Genomic DNA, 23,364 nt, shown 5'->3' on the forward strand with positions numbered 1-23,364 from the left:
CACTGAGGATTCTTCATAGTGAGGGTTGGAGAAAGCGTGAAAGGGTGATTTTCTTTACTCACCAGCGCACTAGAACAGTCTCTCATCTCGTGTATCAAAAGGTTCTCCTTCCTGTAGTACCGTCTTCCACATTTAAGACAACCGAAGGGCTTCTCCCCTGTATGCCTCCTGTGGAGATGAGACATTAGTTTACTCTTTTAAGAGCATTTCGAAAGAAAAAAAAGGTGACCCCCTGTACCTGTTGTGAACCTTGAGGTAGTATTTGCTCTTGAAGGCTTTGAAGCAGATGGAACACTGCACGGAGGCCTTCTTAGAATCATCCTCCATCGTCTGACCATTCTTGTTTTTGTTTTTTTGACTCTGGGCCTTGCATTTCTGTCCAGTCGCCGTAGACGGGGATGTGGTTGAGGAAGCGGGCTTAGTAGCAGGCACATACTCCTCATCTGTGTCTTCGGGACTCTCCTCCGGAATACCCACGTCATCATTATCGTCTTCTGCTTCCACTCCCCCACTTACCTGGCTAATAACATTGTCGTTAATCTGCAGCTCCGTTACCTGCAAGACAGGTGTAATAAAAACATCTATATTCCTCTTTAAAAACACACTCATTATTATCTGCACAAATGCCCCATCGTTGAAATATTTTTTCATGCTTATGTTATTGTATTCTACCTCAGTTTCACCAGCTAGCTGATCTGAGTTTTGGTTTTCCTCAACAACTGCATCACCAACTTCTTTCTCCACAGGAAGAGGCGGGGCCAACTCATTTTCAGTTGTAGGGCTCTCATCGATAGTCACAAGTCGCCTGGAGCTCTTCACTACTCGGCCAGAGCGTGTGGTGGTTGCTGTAGTAGTGGCAGCAGTGGTAAAACTGGCTGCAGCAGTATCAATGGTGGGCTCGTATTTCGTGATGTCTGAGGCAGACTTTCTAGGTCTACCTCTTTTACGCTTGACAGGCACAGGCTCCTTAGAGGTCTCCTTGAACTGCTGACAGCGTGTGAGTGCCTCTGGTACGCACAGGCTGGCTGCTGCCTGCTGGACTCTGTCCAGGTTGTGAGGATCCAACTTCAGCTCTCCGGTGTAGACAAAGTTTAGGAGCAGCTCCAAGCCATCACTGGGGCATCCCTGCAGGCAGAACTCTGTTGCAGAAGGCACGTTTGACTGCTGGAGGAGTTCAGTGAAGCAGGCGAGGATGTTGCGATGAGCAAGGAACACTACCCCGTCTCCCACATTCAATGATGCATCACAAAACCTGCCCACTGCCCTCTGCTGGTTCAGGGCAGACAGGACACGTTGCGCATGGTTGCTCTCTGCTGCAGCCATCCCTCCTGCTTCACTGTAGATGGCTGGTAAATGAGACACATCAAACAAAGCGTGTGGTTTAGACAAATTATCAGCAGAGCACCTAGTCAAAAAGTCCACATGTCACTCTAAACGTGCTTTACAGCATTTCAAACTGATGGTATTTTACCTGATTCCATGTTATCATTTCCGTTAGTGCCAGTAGTAAAAGATAAAAGTGGGAAGATTTCAAGAATTGATAATTAGAGACCAACTGCCTTGGCAAATGTATTTTCTAAAGTGTTTGAACACAGATTTCAAAAGCATATAACAACAACTGATAATCAAGTTGGTTTTAAGAGTAAGCATTATACTGATCCATACATAAATATATATACAAATATAGGGACAGAACACATCCGTTTTATGTGCTTTTTAGATGCGCCCAAAGCATTTGACAAAGTGAACCATCAGCTGTTTGTTAAATTGCAAAGCAGAGGGGTCGTTGCATATGTAATTAGGATTTTTGGTATTCACATCAAACTATGCGAGGAGCTAAGTGGGGTACGAAGATGTCTGAACCTTTTTCTGTATCTATCGGCTCTTTCGTGTCGTAATTGAAAACTGAAAACTACTTAAGAAATGTCAAGAAAGCTGCCTATGAGAGTTCGAGCTATGTTATAGAACAGAACTGTAAAAACTCTGTTTTTGCCTTATTTCCTCATTCAATAACCCTTAGCATCTTTTTCTCATTTTCATAGCAAAATTTAAAGGAGAGGTAACCTAAGACTTTTGCACATTACTGTATTTGCACTGACTGAAGAATCAAGTGTGTGTGTGAGGTCAAAAAAAGACATTTGAATGTGTAACCGGGTCATAAATTACATATTGTTATAATTACACAAAATGTGTTCAAAACCCCACACCGTTACTTTTATATAGGCCTGGGTATCGTCACTGATTTCTAGAATCGATTCAATTCCGATTCACAAGGTCCCGAATCGATTCGATCCACGATTCGATTTAATTCGATTCGATTCGATTTAAATCTGGGAAATTTTGACAGTCAGAAATATAATTCAGATCAGTACATTTACATATTTTTGTATCAATAAAAAGGAAGCTGACACACGCAAGACTTTATCACAGGTGTGAGCGTCACAGCAGATGCCTTTGTGTCAAAGTAGCTGAGGATAAAACACAGAAAAACATGAAGGTGATTTTCCTGGCCTGGGATTTTATAAAAATATTCTGCAGTACATCAAAAACGAAAGAAAACCATTAATTAATGAACATTACCTCTGACGTTACAGCGGTTTTATTAGAGACACGGCTAAGCATTTTGCATTTTGAATAATTTTAAAAAGTTTAAATTTGTTCAGTATTGAACAGCAGAAATGAGGTTTTCTTTTCGGAAGAATGTAAAAGGGAAAAAAACAGCGGCCGACAGCGCTGTAAGCAACAGTAGACGTGTGCATAACAAGCAAGCGAATAATGAAGAAAGCGAAACTGTTCTTGAAGTACAGAGAGAGAGAGAGAGAGAGAGAGAGAGAGAGAGGGGGAGGGAGGGAGAGAGAGAGAGAGAGAGAGAGAGAGAGAGAGAGAGAGGGAGAGAGAGAGAGAGAGAGAGAGAGAGGGAGAGAGAGAGAGAGAGAGGGTGAGAGAGCGAGAGAGAGAGAGAGCGAGAGAGAGAGAGAGAGAGAGAGAGGGAGAGAGAGAGAGGGAGAGAGAGAGAGAGAGAGAGAGAGGGAGAGAGAGAGAGAGGGAGAGAGAGGGAGAGAGAGAGAGAGCGAGAGGGAGAGAGAGAGAGGGGGAGAGAAGAGAGAGAGAGAGAGAGGGAGAGAAGAGAGAGAGAGAGAGAGGGAGAGAGAGAGAGGGAGAGAGAGCTGCGCATCGCGATGGAAGCAAAACAGTAAAAGTCAGAGTGAATTCATGACGATGTTTATGTGAAGCGTTTGGATCTTCTTTAGCTGCTGGTTCGGTCAATATTGTTTGGAGAGACATCAAACTAACAGCTTTAGAATCAGCGCACAAAGGGCGTGAACACAAAGCGCGACCCGCCGACAGATCAGAATCAGCGAGCTGTCGGCTTTCAGCCCCGACTGTGAGAAAGGCGACATCTAACTGATTCTGATCCGCGGGTCGCGCTGTGTGTTTAAGTCTATGTGCAGAATCCGTGTACCTGCTCTCATTTACTGTCTTAACTGTTTGGTGGTTCTTGAAATTTTGTGAGATGTCACCAGAGATTCTGGCATTTCGGGCAAAATAAATTTATATTAAAAAATCGATTCAGGATTTGAATGAATCGATTTTACGTTATCCAAGCCAGAATCGATTATAATCGATGAATCGATTATAAAAACCCACCCCTACCGTCGGGCTATCATAGGAAGGAAAAATATATGTCAAAGCTTTTGCATTCTTTCGGAAATGTAGCTGGGTAATTATGTCATTGGCCACTGTCAATATGTGACATATTGAAATCGCGTTTGAATTTGCGCTTGTTTTTTGCTTTCACTTTGCATTCGCGCGAACTGTGTATAGAGAGCGACAGCACTGATTGGTGAGTGATGATAATTTGCGCACCAATTCCTCTGACATCGTCTTATTAATCGTTAGCTTACTATGCAAACATGACAAGTGAAATCTCCCGCAGCAAGCTTAAACATGTGAGAGGTTGATCGCGCAGAGAATCGCTGAGCTTATGTGTGTGTGTGTGTGTGTGTGTGTGTGTGTGTGTGTGTGTGTGTGTGTGTGTGTGTGTGTGTGTGTGTGTGTGTGTAAAAGCAGCAAGATAAGACAGGTCAGGGTGAAGAAGTGACAGCCAAAGAAAAGCTTACCACAAAACGGAAAAGTTATGACAAATCAGACTATAAGGCAAAAAGAAAGTGCAGCTTTATGGTTTCATGGACAAAAGAATTTCTGTGGCTGCGATATGACGAACTAAATAACCAGGGGTGCACATAAGTGGTGCAGGTGCGCATTCGCTGTCAAAATACAAAACGCGCACAAGATAAGAAGTTGCAACGCGTGTTTGCGTGCTTAAGATTTTCTGGAGGAGGACAGACATTTGTTTAGAACTCTTAAAGATGTCGAAGAAGCAAGCTCCTTTAAGCAATTACTTTGGTTTTCCTCCACCTCAGAAGGAGTCCGAACCACAAAAGAAGCGCGTATTCTCGGAAAAGTGGTTGCAGGAGGTGAGCTGGCTTCAAACAAATGTGCCGTGAAAATCCCACTCTAGCGGACAAAAACCGTGCCTTTTATGTGGACGCAAACCGCGTTGCAACTAATTATCTGGTGGCGTCTTTTATTTTGACAGCGAATGCGCACATGCGGACCACTGATGTGCACCCGTGTAAATAACATAATGTTCTGCCAGGTGTGTTGTTGGTTTTCCCTCGATTTCTGAGTCGACAAGCGCCTTTGTTACTGGGACCAGTCATTTTAAGAAAGGCCCCCATTAGAACCCATGAGAAATGCAAGAAATGCATTATTGCTCAGTCTGCAATATCTTTCCCAGAACAAACACCAATTGCAAATAACATACTAAAAATAAACCTGAAAAATCTGTTTAGAACAGCGTACTATGTTGCAAAGAGTGAACTACCCCTGGCAAAATTTAGCAGTCTTTGCAAACTTCAAAAAGCAAATGGCCTAGATGTTGGTTCCACTTGCCTCTTACCCGTGACTTCAGTGGAAATTTCAAATTCAGGATCTGACACAGACTGATTCATGTTCTACACAGTTCTTACAAGTTCATAGAAATTTCTGTTCAATTAGAACCAAGTATTTGAGTTGATGATTGTAATTTTTATACAATGTTGTAATTTGTGTTTCAACTATTTTTGATTAATGTTTTGTTTCCGTTACAATATTACTTTAATATTACATTAATGTATAATATTGTAAAGGAAACAAAACATCAATCAATTTTTTATTTTTATTTGGGCTACTTAAATTTATTTTGGGCTACCAAAAACTGAAGAGTCCCTGAAATTTTGCGAGCCCTGCACCCCATTGTTTTTCTTGTGACATTACCAATCCGGTTGTTCAGTGATGACGCGACGAATCCTACTTCCGGGCCTAAAGTAGTCTGCGTTTAATATGGCTTTTGTGTTGTTAACATGTTTAATGTTATGTATTTTCTTCTATTTGATCTCAAAAAGCTCCTAAAACAGTCAGTGATCACTGTTGACCTCCCTCGGCTTTTATTACCGCTAATCATTTATTTAAGCTCAGTTTTTAAAACCTTAGGGTGTAACTACAGCCCAGCCCATGCAGCAGTATATGAATGACTAACCTCGTATTGTGGATGGATTATCTCAGTTGTTCTCCTGGCTGAAGTTTGGTCCTTTTACAGCATCCTGCCATGCGATTACATTTGTTCCTGACCACCGAGAACACTCACGGTAACTTTTATCGAGTGGAAAAAAAAGTTAGCTTGTTTATATTATGCTAACGTAGCTGTGTCGCTAGCGGTCACGCAGCACATCATTATATACCAGCTAGCCCAACTTCAGTAACCCTACAAACGTTACTGCTGTTTAGTTTTGTGTCTTCATTTATACTGGAAGTGATAACAGAGCTGTACGTTTTAATTTGTTTCCAAAACCCCGCAGTCAGGACATGCTATATTGTATTTAGATAGAAGCTAGCGAGCTAACTCCCTGCTAACTTCTAACTCCGTTAAATGTCATAAATTCCGTTTTCATGGATGCCTGGATGTTAAACTCAATTGTTACACCTGGTAGAGCAGAACGCTGATCATTTTATTAAAGATGAAAGACTTTAGACAGTTTTTCAACTCTCAGTAATGCCAAAGTGATCGTTTGATATATGGACCTGCAGCGGAGTTTAGACCCAGACACGGCTAGTGACGTCAGACTGAACAACCGGATAAGTTTGATGTGTCACATGGCCCTCTTCCTATTGAAAAAAACAAAAGTTGTATCCAAGATGGCCGACTTCTAAATGGCCATCATGGTCACCACCCATCTTGAGGAGTTTGCCCCCTCACATATACTAATGTGCCACAAACAGGACTTTAATATCACCAACCATTCCCATGTTATTACGGTGTATCCATATAAATGGCCCACCCTGTACTTTAAAGTATGTACTGAGCATCGCTCTTAATATTAGATGGACAAATTAAATAATTATTAGATTTAAATTATTGTCCTTATATTTACAACATTTATTGAGCTGCCTTTAAAATAAAGTCTAAACATACCCTAGTGCATTTTCAGTGTTCATATTCGAAAAAGCATTCGTGAAATAATTGCAAACTCTCACCCACTTTGCAGTTCCTAGCACATCTCTTTGAAGACGCTCCCTTAGCGCGCTGTCCAACAGAGAGCTTCAGTTCGCGTTTGACTTTTCGATTAAAAATACGATTAAACACGACGGGCCTCTCTGTAACCTGCACACGATCCGGGCGTCACATGAGCCAGAGTGATAAAACAGAAAAAACCTAGCTTCGTGCACCTTGTTTTCGTTTCTTGTAGGCCCCTAAAAAGTGCGAAGTGAAACAGGATGTGACGCTGTTTATGCGACCGCACTCCGGGAATGTTTTATATCGTACAATGTTAAAATATTAACGATTAGATTAATCACAATCTGAGACTAACCATATTCTTACTCGTAGCTCCATTTGTATGTAATATTATCGACGTATTGGGGGGGGGGGGGGAAACTAAAAAAGTTAATTAAGTTGTTAGACGCTTCTTTTAGCAGATAATAACACTTCGGGTAAAGTCATAGTTGACCATCCGGACTCAGCGTCTATCTGCGGCTCACACGTGTAAGTATTAGCCTGTTAGCACCGTTGCAATAACAAGTGACCAGCTCTTTAGTGTCTCTTAAGATAATTATAAACATTACTTGTGCATGTTCGCAGCCAAGGCACAGGGATTATAACTACAGCTTTGTGCCATCTGTTTTAAAACAGTGTTTTCTCGGGAAGCAACAACGTTAGCTAGCAGCTAATGCTAGTTTTTGAGGCGGTGTTAGGTGAAGTTGGTCTTGATAACTTCAACCCAAGTTTAAAATTGAGGTTGCATTCTTGTCATACTGCGTGAAGGTGATTTTATTCATTGCTCTGTTCACATTTTGAGAGATTGTGGAAAACCGACATATTTGGCTTTAGTTTTCATTTATATTGAGCTGTGGCTGGAAAAGAAAGCTAGCTCTGGCTAACGGATATGTTAAAACAAGACTATAAACAGGATTATTTAATCTAAGAGAAGATGTACTGTATTCATCACAAACGTGGAGTAGTTCCTGTGTTACAGCAGCTGAAACTGTAAACACAATTTTAAAAGAATAACGTAAACAAAGAGTAACCTGAAGTAGTGCAGCTGTGTTCATGGGCTTTTTGAGCCTGCATGTGGGTTTTTGTAAGTGGCCTTCAATGTTTGTTTAGTATGATTTTCTGGTCTATGGAATAAATGCTGTAAACCTGCATATGAAACTGAGCCTGCATGACTTAATCTTAAATGATGGAGTGTTGATGTAAATTTCTATGCCTTGTCATTTTAAAATTAAAATAAACATAATAAAAACAGTCTTACTGTCTTATAAAGACTCTAAGAGTCTTATAAAGTGACTCCAAGAGGTGAAAAATACTCAAGTTAGATTAAATGTAAAAAACAAACAAACAAACAAACAAACAAACCCTAATATCGCCTACAACATTGGGGAAAAAATGTCCCTTAGGAATAACAAATGCAAAAACATGTGTTGTGAGCTTGAGTAGATTTGTTTAAGATAAGATAACCTTTATCATGTGGGAGCCGCAGCCTACCACTGAAGGAGCTGCTCAGTGCTGTGAGTCTCCTGAATGGCGTGGGAGATGTTGTCCAGCAGGGATGGCAGCTTAGCCACCATTCTCCTTTCACTCACCAGCTCCTCTGCGTGTGTTGTGATCAGCTGACCTGCACCACTGCTCCTCTGACATTTGCTGCTCTTTGTGGATTTAACTGAACTCAATAAGATATAAGCAGACAAGTCAGCTTAAGCATAAACTGTCTGCTACCTGTGATGGAAGCTAATACTGATGTTTAACACCATAGAGGGAACTTGACTGCAACAGTTTCAATGCACAAATAACCAGGCATCGGGATAGATGAACACTTATTAAAAATAACTGAAGATTATTATAATAATTATCATATTATTACAATAAAAATCTCTGTGCAAAGGTTAAATGCCATGAAATAAAGTTGCTCTTTAAGTAAACTAGATGGGTTCCACAGAACTAAACTAATAATTGCTTGAGTGTAAATGCTTTGTTTCCATTCTTTATTCTTAAGTTGATGAAGTGCATCCTTTTCTTTGCAGGTTCACCTTTTCATTTTTCTTTTACCTAATTGACTGCTGACAATCATGAAAGTGAACAAACACACAGAGGTAAAACATAAATCTCACAAGTGGAAAGATGCGAAGGGAAAACGGTGCAGACCTCCCGTCAGTTTCTCTAATGTAAACTCTAGCCCTGTGGTGATCAGCATGGTGAAGGAGCACCAGGAGTCTGTAAGGAAAAAAACATCTGTCAAGAGGCTGAAAAATAAAGTGAAGTCTGTCTCTAACCACAAGAATAGCTCTTCTGAGTCTGGAATTAAGAAGACACATGCTCAGGCTAATGGAAGCTCAGTGTTTACCATGGACAATGACTCAGATGACTCACAGGACTGGAAGGAGTATTCCCAGTCAGTGCATGGGAATGGTATGGAGACCTCAGATAACACTGAGGATGTCCGGAGAGGTAGATTGGAGGGAGAGGCTCTGCATCACTGTGCGCAGAGAGACGATCGAGAGAACCGCACAGTACTTGTCATGCAGAAGGATCAGGTATGCGTCAGTTGATTTTTAGTTGGACATGTAGATGTTTAATCTGATGTCATTTAATTTCTGTGATTAAACATGTCTTACCTGCAGACGCTGTGTTTCCGCGGGAAGTGCCTTCTGACCTGTCTTTATGGTCGTGTAGAAGTTATGGGATTTACCATCGAAGAGGGTCAGCAGTCATATTCGCTTTTCTCCCCAGCATCACATTGTCCACTGAGTATAAGAGGATTAGAAAGCATCAGAGCGTTGGAAAGTAGAAACGAGGCATCACACATCCTCCAAAATTATCTTCCACAAGGTGAGCAGCACACTTTTTCTTTTATGTTTGAAGTTAAAATATAGCACTAGGAAGTCTGATTGGTTAGAGTTCATATTATATAGGCAAAAATACTGTGAATTCTACTTAGCTGGACCTTATTTCTCTTTGCAAAGTCTGGATTTTTTAAGCTAATAATTATATGATAATAATTATAATTTCTTTACCCCACCTGTTGCACTGCAATGCATGTTCGCAGACTGTCTTAAGTGAAATGTAAGCAATAGAAAATTAACTAAAGGATGTCTTGTGAAGCATTTCTAAAAAAGTGGTCATCAACTTTCTCCATTAGCCCAGGCTTTCTGCTTCAGTTTCTGTGCACACTCACACTGAAAGAGGATGTTTACTCTTGAGTGCTTATTGTTTGAGTCATAAATATGAGACAAACTAGTGATGAAGATGTGTGAAAACAGTAAAACTGTAGTTTGTGCAGCTATAACGTTATATAACCCCATAACACAACAACAGTCACCTCAAGGCCCTTTATATTGCAAGGTAAAGCCCCTACAATAAGAGAGAGAAATCCTTAACAAGCAGATAACCCTCCCTATGAGCAAGCACTTGGTGACAGTGGAAAAGAAAACTCCTCTTTAAGAAGAAGAAACAAGCCGAATCAGGCTCAGCGAGGGGCAGCCATCTGCCATGACCGGTTGGTTAATAGGGGAAGAAGACTGTATAAAAGACATGCTATGGGAGAGAGCCATAGATTAATAATAACTAATGATTAAATGCAAAGTGGTGTATAAAAACATGGCGACTAAACTGTAAATAAATTGTAACAATTGTGACATGTACACATATGATTTTAAACAGAAACTGTGATGATTCTGATTTAATCTGAGCATCTTTTTCTGCGTTATTTTCTGTGAAAGGAAGTTTTAATAAAGGCATATGTATCATAAAACACAGACAATGATATAGCTCTATCAGTTAAATGCTGAATATATAGTATTAGAACGTGTTTTTCTGACTTTTAATTGCTGTGAATATGCATTTTTAACAGCATCACGAAAGAAGCTGTTAAAAAGCATAACGACAAATTCATCCATCATCCTGCTGGAGCCCATCGAGACGCCTATGACACAGTTTCTTTCCAGCTTTCCAGATCTCAGCGAATTGTTCAACCTCCCGATGGTAAGGTGGCAGATATGTTCACACTTGGATTTAGTCAGCAAAGCAGACAAATTTCAACATAATTTACATGCAGAATCTGAAAAGCTTCTCCTGCTTGTTTGTAGACTGAACTCATGTCAGCTGTTCTTGACACTCCACTCAACGGTTTGGATATGATTCCTCTCGACAGCTACATTGAAGGGCTGAAAATGTCGAAGAGCTACAGACATGCTCTCAACACATTAGTCAGTGTGTGCAAAGGTAACCCACTTTTAGATGTGCCAAATTATACAGGAGTCACTTTTATGCTACAAGGCTAAATTTATTTATTTTGTAACCCTTACACACACACAGAACAGTACTGAATAAAGTTCATTGTATCATAATCATTTATGTGTGTGAATGTTCGATAGGAAACAGTGTAGAAGAAAGTGCGTGTGCGACTGGGTGAAGTTGTGCAAAGCGCTTTTAGTGCTCAGGATAGAAAAGCACTCTGTAAGAACCACTACATTTACTAGTTCAAACAAGGAGGTTTAGTTATCAGTGTTCCTAAAAGAGTTTATATAAGAACTTAACAGATACCAAATGTAACTTAACTGACTTCAGTAGAAAGTGTTTCACACTCTGAGGGCTTTAACAGTAAGTTGGTCAGTTGCTGAGAATTACCAGTCACAGTTATTGTGTTGGTTTAACAGTGATCAGCAGAAAAACAGAATATAATAGTCAGTGTAAGTTTTGCTCTTCACTCTTAGTAGGAGTCCTGCAGAATTGTTCTGTAACTGAATCGAACCACAGACGTTTATGTGATAAGAACATACCAAAACAAAATGCTCACTTTGGTTGCTTTCATGAAAACCTGACATGTTTTTCATTGACAGGAGACATAGATGGCTGTCCTGTTATCCTGGTGTGCGGGACCAAGAATGTTGGAAAGTCAACATTTATTCGCGTGCTCATTAACACCTTGCTGAATTAGTAAGTTTCTCACTAACTACAGTTTTTATAATGTCCTGTTCACTATGTCATTGGTCCTGCTCTGGTCCTCTCTCTTTATTGTAATGTTTAGTTTGCTTTGGTTCACATTTACACAAGGGTCTTTACAGCCTACAAACATCTCTGTGGGTCATTTAAAGTGGAGAATAACGATATGTTTTGTTTTCCTTCAGCACTGCTAGTGTCGACTATTTGGAAGGTGACCTCGGTCAAACAGAATTCACCCCTGCTGGTTGCCTGTCTCTCCTCACTGTCAGAGAACCCCTTTTAGGTATGTTTCAATCCTCATTATATGTTCAAAATCTTTACATCTTTACAACTGGGGCTAAATTATTAACAACAATGTGTTGGAAGAGCCATTCCTTGCTTACCTTAGATTAAAGATTGGAAACTGACACAGCCAGTCCACCTGTGTCTAGGAGTAAAAGTGTTAGCCTTTCAGCTTCTTTTAAACCTATGTAATCAGAATCAGAATACTTTATTCATCCCGAGGGAAATTAGGGGTTACAGCAGGCAGCACGCTAATGGCGCATGCGCACTCACAAAGGAACCTTCTGACCAACTTCACACAAACATCACATTGGGCAGACATGTCAGAAGGTAGGCTGATAGGAAAAAAACAACGAAAATACACTACATGAGGTAAGAGGAGGAGAAAAAAAAACTCCACTCAGACTGAGCTCCTAGTGGGAGAACAGTTTGATAAAAGAAAAAACACCTCAGCACAAAAGCACATGACTATCAATACACCATAGAAACACGAGACAAGCAACAGGGGCGGGTAAAGGGTAAGAGAGAGCCGGCGTAGACAGCGCATCCGGTCCTGCAGCATCTGTGCTGGTCCAGTTGACTGCTATCATCCCCGGTAGGGCACAAGCATCGAAGGCGTTGGAAAGGGAGGGGGATGAGTGAGTGCTTATCAGTGTAAGTGTGTGTGTGTGCGTGTCCATAGTTTAGCTGAGACAGTGTCCTTCGGCCTATCAGGCTAAGTAAACAGTCCTCCAGCCAATCCAGGTGTCCTTCATGGGGCGGGAAGAATAGTCATCACACAGTCGTTATCAGGGAGTTGTTTTGGTGGGCTCCAGCCTTGGGCCTGCAGCTGGGGCCGTGGTGTCCAAATGTTGAATATTGTTGATTTCTCCTTTGTGAGCAGCTCGAATTCTAGCACTCCGAGGCTGGTCTCTCGATCTCCCGTTGAAGAGCTGCGAGCCTCCCCATGATGGTATCAAACTTCTGTTCCGTGGTGTTGTCAGTCTTTTGATTCTGAGACCTCACAACTGCAGTGATCCGTTCCGCGATGTTTTCCAACTGTCGCTCAAGGGTCTCATTTTGAGCAGGCCTCTCTCTGATGTTTCCCCTCATACGCTCAATGGTGTTGTTTTGAGCCTTCACAGCAGCTGTAAGCGTCTCCAAGGTGTTGACCATATTACGTTCGTTGTGAGAGGTCGCACCTCGTCCCGTCGCTTCGAATCCAGCGGGCAGCCTTGTGGGGGTTTGAACAGCCGGTTCCGCTTTCTTATTTCTCTGATAAACCAGGGCTAAGCCAACGCCGATCAGCATGAACCCTGTTATCATGGTTCCGAATAGGTAGATATCTTCAGCGTCCTCGATCGACAGTCCCGCCAGGCACACGGTCCTCCAGTTCTCCACCCGTCCATCGTGTAACCGGCAGGGAAAGTCCCTCCAGGGCACTCAGGCTCTCCCGAGCCCCGACTTCTCGTTAAGGGTGTCAATAGCACTCAGAGACCAGTTGATCAAATCCATAATTCTCTTTTAGGTTTAGAGAACGACAGTGAGAGACTGTTCCAGGGAAAGTAAATTCACACAAGACAAGACAAGGACATAGAGGCGAAGCAGGGAAGATAAGGGTGAGGAGGAGAGGAGAAAGTGCGACCGCCTTCGCTGAGAGCTCAAGAAAGAAGAGACATGTGAGAATCATGTGTGATTCAAAATGTGATGTCAAAATTGTTATTTTATGGTGGGTTTTGTGTAGAATTATGCCTCTATAGTTCAATTCAATTCAGTTTTATTTACATAGTGCCAAATAAACAGTCGCCTCAAGGCGCTTTATATTGTAAGGTAGACCCTACAATAATACATACAGCGAAAAACCCAACAATCATATGATCCCCTATGAGCAGGCACTTTGGCGACAATGGGAAGGAAAACTCCCTTTTAACAGGAAGAAACCTCCAGCAGAACCAGCCTCTATAGTGTTTTCTTCATTTCTGACTCCTACTTGATTAGTAAGAGTGGGTTAAAAGACGTATAATGATCTGCTTTGCAGGTCCTCCTTTCACACATCAGCAGACTCCAGACCACATGATCTACTACGGTCAGTCATCATGCAACTCAGACCTGGATCGATATATGGAATCTCTTAAATCCTTATGGTGCAGAAGATCCCAGACCAGAGAGGCTCCGATTATTATCAACACCATGGGCTGGGTCAAAGGTCAGTGTGAGCTGCCTTCTGTGACATCAGTGAAACAATGTAGGAGAATTTAAATACACTAATAATAAAAAAAATTTCTAAATGTGTGTCTGTTCACAGGATTTGGATTCAAGCTGCTGGTTGACATGATCCGCTTCTTCCCAGTTTCCCATGTTGTCCAGCTCAGTCACAGTGGTGTCAATCAGTGCCCCGCCCTCACTCCAGACTTTCTGAGAACGGCAGATGGCTTTCAGACTCACCCACCCGCCCAGACCGCTCTGGATGAGTTTACAGAAAGCCACAGCCCCCCAAGAATCTACAGTCACATTAGTATACAAGCAGAGTTTCAAGGAGTTGGGAGTCAAGGAACAGCGTAAGTACACCACTGCACCACCATTATTAATATACTGGTGTAAAAACATTATTCCAGACTCTTGGCTACATCTCATATCGCTGCATTTGACAGGAAACACCAGCGTAGTGATGAGCAGAGAAATCTGTCTCTCCTGGCCTATCTGAGTCAGCTGCAGTGTCCGGACCCTGGACCAGTCAGACCTCTGCACAGCCTCACACCATACCAGGTACACAAGAAGCACATGACTCTCTGATCACAGTCTATACATATATGAATACAATTCATGACATTTAAATCAGGGAGAAATGGCTGTCTATGCTCCAGTTTTGGTTTAAACCTCCTTAAACTGCAAACTGTTGTTTTTAAAGATGTTTTTATATTTATTAAGCAACCACCTAACAATTTTCTTGCTAAACCCACAGGTTCCACACACAGCGATTGCGTTAGGTGTTACCCACTGCGACGTGGTGCCCTCGCACATGTTTCATGCTTCCAGTGGTAGTCTGGTAGGACTCTGCTGCCTGGCAGAAAAAGTAGCAAGCAAGGGAGGTCCAGTCTTTCTTTCCCAGGCACCCATCTGCCCATGTGTGGGATTTGGTAAGTGTCCTTTCTGAGTTATTGTGTTGACTTTGGCTTTACTTCCTCATTGACTGAAACATTTTTATCAAGTTAAAAATGTATGTTGCTGATATCTTTTTTTTTTAAAAAGCTCAAGTTATTGTTACTGCCACAATAAACTGGTTTTTCAGTTTATTGAAGCTTTCTTTCTTTAACTGTAGTAACTGGTCAGAAAAATACGTTTATATCTAATCGGGGGGGGGGGGGGGATCCAAAAAGTCTAGGAAGGAAGGAAATAAAAATATTTGTGAAGAGCTGAAAATGTTTTGTAGATTATGTAGTGAAGACTTTATTCCATAAACTGAAGTTTCAGCACCAGATTCAATTCTTAAGATCGGGAATAAAGAAACACATTTATTAGATGTAATAGACCAGGGCACCCAAATCCATTTGACAATTTGAGAATTAAAGAGTCGTTATATGTCGTTATATTTACTTGATACTATCTTCCAGGGCTCCTCCGAGGTATTGACATGGCACGGGGTCTGTACTTCCTGCTGACACCTGTAGATCCGTCAGTTCTTCGTAAAGTCAACTGTCTCCTCTTGGGAGCAATTTCAATGCCTTCCTGTATCTTCACAACACAGGTTAGATCCTTTTTCATGTTTTTCATTTTGTTTTCATGTTATCAAAAATGTTTTCAGTTGCTGAAAAGTCACTTCAGACTGTTCTACTTTAAAGCATGTTGTTATAATAGATGCAGTTAATAAGCATTGTGTTGTTGGAACATGCAGGCCCCCCCACCTTAAAATGATACCATCTGAAAGGGCTCATGTGTTGCTCTAAAACCTGTATGGACCTTGCAGCACTGGTGTTGCCTTTCCAGATGTGCAGGCTGTTTCATCTCTAGGCACAAGTGCACCTCTATAGCATTAGAGATGAAGGCTCTTTAAGGGAGCACTAATAACAACCCAGGTGGTACCTGAGGACTTGGCATTCATGTTTTCCCCCCTCCAAAAAAGCCAAAATTTGGTTCATCTGACGCACTTTTCCATTAGTCCATTTTAAATGAGAGAAGATGGTGACATTGATCGATCACGTCCACATATGGCTTCTTCTTTGCATAATGGAGCTTTAACCTGGATGGCACAGTGAACTGTGTTCACATACAGTGATTCCTAGAAGTGTCCAAGCCCACGTAGTGATTTCCTTGACAGAATTATGTCTTCCTTTTTTATTTAATGCACTGCTTCCTGAGGGTCCGACTATCACAGGCATGTAGATGATGAGATGTTTTACGTCTTTACAGTTTTGCTGCAGCTGTTTCTTTTTAGTGTTACTTACTTTTCCAAACTTTTGTTCATCCGTCCCAGTTTCTTTTGAGATCTGTTGCTGCCAATAAATTTAAAAATCAGATTTAAAAAACAGTTTTTCATCAAATAGTAAAATGTATCAGTTTAAACATTTGATATGTTTGTCTTTGATTTGTTGTGAATAAAATCAGTTGCATTCTGTTTTTATTTACATTTATTTACATTCAGAGTTCCAAAGTTCTCAGTTGTGTATAACTATATCTAAAGATGACATTACTGTTCTATTGTGACGTGTAGTGTCTTTGTTTCTATTTCAGCCGGGCATTGATGGGGAGATGCCCTATGTTACTACAGACTACAGTTTTGATCTCACTGGAGCAGGAAAGCTGCGAGTCTTCAAGGGAATGATGAGGCCCAGTCAAGTGGAGATGCAGTGACATTTCTGCAGCATTTTATTGCCCTTTACATTTCCCCATCAGTCAGCGCTGGCCTTTGAATGTACAGAACTGAGGTTGAGGTGGGACACTTCTTACTTTTGTTTTAAGGTTCATACTCTGACCTTACTGGAGTTCTTTTTTTGAGAGCCCTTGCCATATCTTGGAACCTGAAACTGTATGTTTGTTTGATGCTGTGAAGGCGCTTAGGTGTTTTCTCTCACATGGACAGTAAAATAACACGACACGTTATAGTCAAAGCTTTCGTTTGATGGTTCTTTTTCTTCTTTTTTTTTGTTTTTTGTGGATGACATTCCAAATCTTAAATGCCTGCCAGATAATAAACTTGAAGCAAGTTTGTTTCCAGACTATGTGGTTCTTACCTTCACCAGCTATTTAGAGCATTGTGAATGGTGGTTGTTACAGCTGCTTTGATATTTAAATATCATAATCATATATCCATGTAGAGTTCAAATGGTTTAATAGCAATTTAATTTATCACTGTGTGCAGTATTTTGCCTGATCCAGACAAGTAGTTTTCCATGTTGGCAGCTGTTTTGTTATAAAGTATCCACCGCCGGCGCTTTCCGTGTTGTTTTCCCTTCCATTCAACAAAAAAATAAAGAAGAGGACAGGATGCAGTTATGAAGACGTCTTTCACGTGAGCTCAGTTGAAGTTGCAAAGAAAACCCAACAAGGACAATGCCCGTGTTGTTTGTACACCAATCAAAGCCTTTACAGAAGTGTCTCCATTTTTATTGCCCTCTTTTGCATTTGTTACTTAAGGCCATTCAAGAGGTTTTGTTTACAGTTCCTTATGTTGACCTGTGTGGGATGAAAATAAAGAGCTTGTTGTTTCTAGATGTTTGGCTTTTTCCCCTCAAGGGGGCAGCAGCCACTTTGTTTTGAACAGCAGAACTCTAGCCTGTAATAAGATTATAATTCTGTTAAACTATAATGTTTCGTAATGAATTTACGATGCAAATTAAGATTAAGGAAGAAGATCGCTGGACCGAGATGCTGCTGCACGAAGGCTGACCTTTATCTTATCTCGGTGGAAGGACTGTAAGGACTCGGCCGTAAACAACCGGTCACGCAGTGGAGAATTGCTCATTTGTTAAGTGGGCTGTTTTAACATCCCCTTTCTGCCCCCTCGCTCGTCTTTGTTCACTGTTGCCCGCCTCTTTATTTGAGGGTGGGAGCGCACAAACGCAGCACAGCTACATTTTGGCAGAGTCATTGTTTCGGCTTTGTCACGTCAGATGTTTTCCTCTAGACCTCATGCAACCCAGAGCCCACTGTAGATGTGCCACTAGGCAGTCTACATGAAACTGGTGGGATATATTTCAGTTCAGAGTACATTTAAATGCATGAAAAGTCTCATCAGTAGTGCACATGCCACTCATCTCAAAAAACAAATAAACCAGAAATGTGATTTAAGATAACATAGATGCAATCCCCTTTTTCAGTTCTAAGGTTTTGCATATCAGGACGTAATAAAAATCAACTTGTTCTATCAAAAGTTTAAATATGTTAATAATTATGCCATTTTTTTTATTTGCAAAAGCCAAAATGCAGAACTGGTGTGTGAAAAAACTAAGTGTACCCATGATTCATTAGCAGTAATTGAAGTATTTGTTTTCTGTATGACTTTATCCCTCTCTCACAGCATTGTGGAGAAATTTTGGCCCAGTCTTTACAATGTTGCCTCAGTTCCCTGAGGTTTGCGGGTATTTGTTTATGAACAGCTCTCTTAAGGTCCCACCACAGTATCTTAATCATGTTGAACTTTGACTTTGCCATTGCTACACCTTGACTTTTTCTTTTTCAGATGTAGTTTTGGTGCTATGCTTGGGATCGTTATCCTCTTGCATTACCAATTTTGGCCAAGCTTTAGCTGGCAAGCAGATGGTCTCATATTTAACTCTAGAATACTTTGGTACACAGACGAGCTCATGGTTGACTCAAAGTGACTGCAAGGTGCCCATGTCATGTGGCTGCAAAACAAGCCCAAATCATCAGGCCACCATCGAGCTTGACAGTTGTTATGAGGTGCAAATGTGCTGTGTTTGGTTGGTGCAGTGCATTGTGTCCAAACATCTCCACTTTGGTCAAATATGTCCAAAGTGAGGACGCTGCTCCAGAATCTTGTGGTTTGTTCAGATGTAATTTTTCAAACTTAAGCTGTCCTGCCATATTCTCTTTAAAGAACATGGCAGTATGGCTTGTTTTGGTAACCCTCCCGAACTAGCCATACTCATTCAGTCTTTTTCTAATTCTGTTGTCATGAACATTAACATTTAACATGCTGATAAAGGCCCAAAGAGTCTGAGATGTAGCGCTTGGGATTTATACAGTTTCTCCGAGCATTGTATGTTCTGACACTGTGGTGAGTTTGCTGTGATTGTCAACTGTCTTGAATATTTTTCACTTGTGAATAATGATGAGCTAAAAATTATTTGGAAATGAGTTTATAACTCGTCTCAGGTTTGATGGCAGCAACGTTTCTATAAGATCACTACTGATGTCTTTCCTCTTTGGTGCCCCGTCCCCCAAAAACTAAATCCTCCAAAATTTCAATTTCAATCAAAAATCAAATAGAAACGTATCACAGGCTATTATTACATCAGCCTGACCTTTGAGTAATTGAAATTGTCATATTTTCCCGATATTGTCTACATTTTGCACACCACCTCATTACTTTTAAAGGGAAAACATTTGGCAGTCCAGTTAAGTATAAAAATTTTAGTTTTTGTTTTAATGGGACATGTGAGCTGGTTTTTTTTTTTGGTTCCTATGGTGGGTTTGGCAGAGTTGGTGAGGTTCTTGATCTGGTTAAAACTTGGAACATCAACCAGAAAAGTATCGAGGACACCTGCCAAAAGGCAAAGCTGTGCACAAATCCTGTTTTCGTTGCTGTATTTTTCCTCACAAAAAAATCTGTGCCTCACTCTTTATGCGATGTTCATCTTCTTCCTGCAACAACAACAACAATGTAGAGACAGTGTTGTTCACATTCAATGTAAACATGCATGCAATTACAGATTCTTTAGACTGTTTGATTACATTGATTTTCACAGTAGCTAGCATGAATACTTGATGTCTACTTAGTTTTGGTACATTTAATAGTCTTCATCATGTCACTCGATATCTGTATTGATATTAATAGAAAAATATTCACTGCTGCAATCAGCAGACTTTTTAAAAGTTTCTCTATCATCTATTTAACTGGTGATTCCATAGAAGCAGTGTTTATGTCCCAGGGAGCACTAAAATTAACGCTAACTGACCTGGTGCCCCAACTCACCACCACTGTTACTGCATGAGAGTACAGTGAGGCAAGGACAGTTAATCCTGCAACGCCCACTGCCATTGGAAGAGAGCATAGATAGAACCAGTGAGCAAAATGTGATGTAATACTTTACAGAAGTACTGTTTTAATGTACTTGTACATTAAGCAGTTCTCTATTACCTTCCGCTTCTATTCCACAGCATTCTTATTGGAAATAATGTACTTTGTAGTTCACATCATGTATTTTAAAGCTCTGGTACTACTGATGCTGGCTTAATATAAATAAAGCTACATTTAAGTATATAAGTAAATAAAATAGTTTCTAGTTGCAACATTAATTCGCTATACACATTAATAAACCAATAGTGATGTAACGTACATGTGCTCCAAAACAATTACTTTTACCTCAGTTACTTTAGCTTATTTGAGTACATTTTAATGCTAAACTATTACTGTGGCTTTTATTTAATAGGCTACTTGTTTTATAGTTTTGTAAAACGGTTTTAATACATAAAGTTGTCTGAGGTCTTATGCACCACCTTTTTTTTTTTTAAATTAATACCATCTGTATAAGGACACAAGGCTGCGTATGAGTCAGAAAACCTTGCCCAGTGTTGTCTACACCGACTTTACTTCATTTCCTTTGCCCCACCACCCAGTGCTGCTTTGTTTTAGGCGCACCCCTATTAAAAAAAAACACCCAAAACTGGAAACGCCTCTGATAAAAAACAGAAGGTTTCGCAGGCACAACATTAACTGGAGGGCCCACTATAGAAAGGTGTAGCCTTTGTTGGGTTGGGATGTCCCAGGGATTTCCGCTCTCCTTTCTCGTCACCTGCCGTTTTCAAGGTGGAGCCAACACCTGATGCTGTTTCGTGTTCACTGTTTACATGTGACAAGTTTACTGAAAGCGTGAATGAACCTCTGCTCTGTGCTGCTGTTGACTGCATGTGTGTCTCTGGCGCCTCCAGCAGCAGCGGTGGCGTTGCGCCACTTGAGAGAGAGAGAAACTGCACTGGGTCTTTGTGGATCCAGGTTCCATGAATGAATGGACGAGAACCGGTGTCTGAACAGAGAAGGCGGCCGGAGGAGACTGCGGACAATCCAACTTCACCCGAGCGTTGTGTAAAGTTTCGTTAAGAAGAAAATCCATCCACTGAGCTGCAGCTTTAAAGACCAGGGGACGGTTTTTCCTCGTAATCCCACTCCTGCACCGATCGAGCTTCACCAACAGACGTTGCTCGGTGAACGCTGGGAGGATTTTTTTTTTTTCCTTTCACGCGTGCACACAGCAACAGGTCATTTAGAGCACAGTCCAACCTGCAGCTGTGCTTCACTAGTCGTTAGACCAGCGTTAACTTTAGTTCGTGTGCACCGAGGGATGCTTTTTGCCACTCTTTTCCGCGCATTCGCCGTGATATGAACAGCATTGTGCTCGCCGCCGAGCAGATCCTCCAGTGTGAGCGCACTGCGTTTTAGAGGAGGTCGACCGTGGGAATGAGAGGAAAATGAAAATGTGCTAATTAAACATTTTTCTGGCTGATCAGCGCTGAGCCTTCCACACCGACAGACGGACCTGCGAGGAGCTGGAGTTGGTGCGGGAGAGGATTTCGAGAAGGATTGTATGTTTAGATGGTGCCAAACAAGTGGACCATGAATTCAGTTCTGCACAAATCGCCACCAAGGAGCTGGCTTGGTCTCAGATTACGCCTGAGTAAGTAAAAATTCATGAAGTCAGCTACTGACTGATCACCATCTTAATATTCGAGCGGCTGCTCAGTCTGCAGCTGGATAATGTTGGATAAGTCACCACCTCAGAGTGATCAGCATGCTTATTTGTGTGATTCACTGTGAGTTTGTCTTTAAGAAGTCACAAAGGAAGGGGAAGAGAGGAGCTCTCATGGCTTTGATCGTCAGGCAGCAGTTCTTTGTGTCATGTTTTCCTCCAGTCATCAAAGTCAATGGCTGGATTTGGCAAGTGACCTGAGCAATTATCCCAGCTGGAGGCAGGAATATTTCAGTCAGACAGGACAGTACACTCTGATCTGAAGTTATGCACCTGATAAAGGATCTTGGGACAACTCAGTATACACTCAGATGATGGATATTACCTCTTGTAAATCTCCAGACAGTACAATTTACAGCAGTTCTTTTTTTCATGCACTCCTCCACTCTTTCCTGCTCATAATTTAGACGTGCAACGACCTTTCTAGCAGTATGAGTTTATCTAACTGTTTCTCACACTCGGGTAAATTGCAAATTAGTTTCTCGTTGAGCTTTTATTGATGGAAACCTAATAAAATGAATACTTGACGCTTCTAGTTTTGAAGACTTATCAGATTGATGTCCTTGGAGTTTAGCTCTCTCTCGCTCTCCCTCTCCTTTATAGACTTTACATGTTCATGTACACTGTTTGCAGTTCATGGGTTCATGCAGTAAGTGAAGTATGCACGGAGTTAAAGTTTAGCAGCCTTAATTGGTTGAGTCTGGAACCCTTCAGTGTTCCAGGCCACCGGAGTCTTAAGTCTGTCTTAAACACACTGGTCTAATCTGGGGCCAGATGTCTAGTCTGGTCTCTGTTGTCCACAACAAAACAAAAACTGAAGAAATATCTCTGCTGTGTGCACTTATTCACTGCTGGGATGTCAAATCAATCCCAAAAGATGTCAACCGTGGGAAGGACATATTGGTTTAATGCTTCATAGTATTACAGCATCATGTGCTGTTCATGCAAAGCTTGACCGTAAATGTAGAAGTGTGGTCTTCGCATGTCTTTATTTTCAGTCGATTGAGCCTAATTTGTTTGGTTCATGTCAGACTACTATCGGTACAGCCATATCGGTGATGTTCACTGATGTCAGAGGTCAGAGGCTGAAATTTACCTCTTCCACTCATAAAAGCAATATCTGACGACCTCGCCTGTACCCTTAATGACGAGGTTTGACATCTGAGTATATATATATATGAAATGTCGTACGATGGCCATAAGAACAGTTTCCATGTATTTCCAAGGGTAGCTGCATGGGCAGAGACCACCCTCGCTAACTTCTGGTGCAAACTTCTGGTGCAAACTTCTGGTGCAAACTTCTGGTGCAAGCTTCAAAGGTTACTCCAAGTAGGCTTCCAAGGGGTAAAGACCCGTGTCCACAAACGGCAAAGGCTGTTCAAGTTGGTTAGACTTTAGTCTGTGGTAGCCACTTGGATGGATAACACATTGTGATAGTGTTGTATTATGAGTTACTCTCTGATTCCGACCCCTATTAATCATCAAGTCTATTTAATATTTGAAATTAGTGGAAAAATGCCTGTAAATGTTTTCTTGTTAGAGCCACACATCCTCGAGACAGGGGTGTGTCCAATTTCTACTTCAGTTTCTTTAAATTTAATCACTTCATTAAGGTTACAGAATAATTCACCAGCTGCTTTG

General features: G+C 41.2%; 3 protein-coding genes across 7 annotated transcripts in view; 2 read left to right on the forward strand and 1 right to left on the reverse strand.

Annotated features, from left to right (window-relative positions):
* The window catches only part of zbtb48 (zinc finger and BTB domain containing 48), a 12,049-nt gene extending 5,236 nt beyond the window's left edge, over positions 1 to 6,813 (reverse strand). Inside the window, exons 1-4 of one of the 3 annotated variants that reach the window (XM_086278879.1) lie at positions 6,581 to 6,813; positions 673 to 1,346; positions 239 to 555; positions 63 to 168 (exon numbers count right to left, since the gene is read on the reverse strand). In XM_086278879.1, the coding sequence (XP_086135005.1) occupies positions 63 to 168; positions 239 to 555; positions 673 to 1,323 (1,074 nt within the window). In that variant the 5' untranslated portion in view covers positions 1,324 to 1,346; positions 6,581 to 6,813. Of the gene's footprint in view, positions 1 to 62; positions 169 to 238; positions 556 to 672; positions 1,347 to 5,581; positions 6,266 to 6,576 lie in introns of those variants that run through there. The other 2 variants (XM_086278877.1, XM_086278880.1) reach the window with 2 other exon arrangements.
* Positions 5,425 to 17,013, forward strand: nol9 (nucleolar protein 9). 3 transcript variants are annotated; one of them, XM_086278882.1, is made up of 13 exons: positions 5,425 to 5,690; positions 8,623 to 9,132; positions 9,220 to 9,427; positions 10,449 to 10,579; positions 10,684 to 10,819; positions 11,437 to 11,533; positions 11,725 to 11,822; positions 13,839 to 14,006; positions 14,106 to 14,358; positions 14,452 to 14,566; positions 14,763 to 14,937; positions 15,412 to 15,545; positions 16,529 to 17,013. In XM_086278882.1, the coding sequence occupies exons 2-13, from the start codon at positions 8,668 to 8,670 to the stop codon at positions 16,646 to 16,648; spliced, it is 2,100 nt and encodes a 699-aa protein (XP_086135008.1). In that variant the 5' UTR covers positions 5,425 to 5,690; positions 8,623 to 8,667; the 3' UTR covers positions 16,649 to 17,013. The 3 variants fall into 3 exon arrangements, with proteins under 3 accessions (XP_086135008.1, XP_086135007.1, XP_086135009.1); XM_086278881.1 differs by lacking the exon at positions 5,425 to 5,690 and adding an exon at positions 6,788 to 7,084; XM_086278883.1 differs by lacking the exon at positions 5,425 to 5,690 and adding an exon at positions 7,126 to 7,363.
* A 3,912-nt stretch (positions 17,014 to 20,925) lies between these two features.
* Positions 20,926 to 23,364, forward strand: part of plekhg5b (pleckstrin homology domain containing, family G (with RhoGef domain) member 5b) — a 77,821-nt gene continuing 75,382 nt past the window's right edge. Inside the window, exon 1 of the mRNA XM_086276805.1 lies at positions 20,926 to 21,651. Coding sequence (XP_086132931.1) covers positions 21,570 to 21,651 — 82 coding nt within the window. The 5' untranslated portion in view covers positions 20,926 to 21,569. The remainder of the gene's footprint in view (positions 21,652 to 23,364) is intronic.

The sequence above is a fragment of the Aulonocara sp. 'chitande type north' Nkhata Bay genome, linkage group LG20 (genome assembly GCF_057382095.1).
Source record: "Aulonocara sp. 'chitande type north' Nkhata Bay isolate Kocher_YH1m ecotype deep benthic linkage group LG20, A_spYH_male_GT1.1, whole genome shotgun sequence".
Classification (NCBI taxonomy): Eukaryota; Metazoa; Chordata; class Actinopteri; order Cichliformes; family Cichlidae; genus Aulonocara; species Aulonocara sp. 'chitande type north' Nkhata Bay.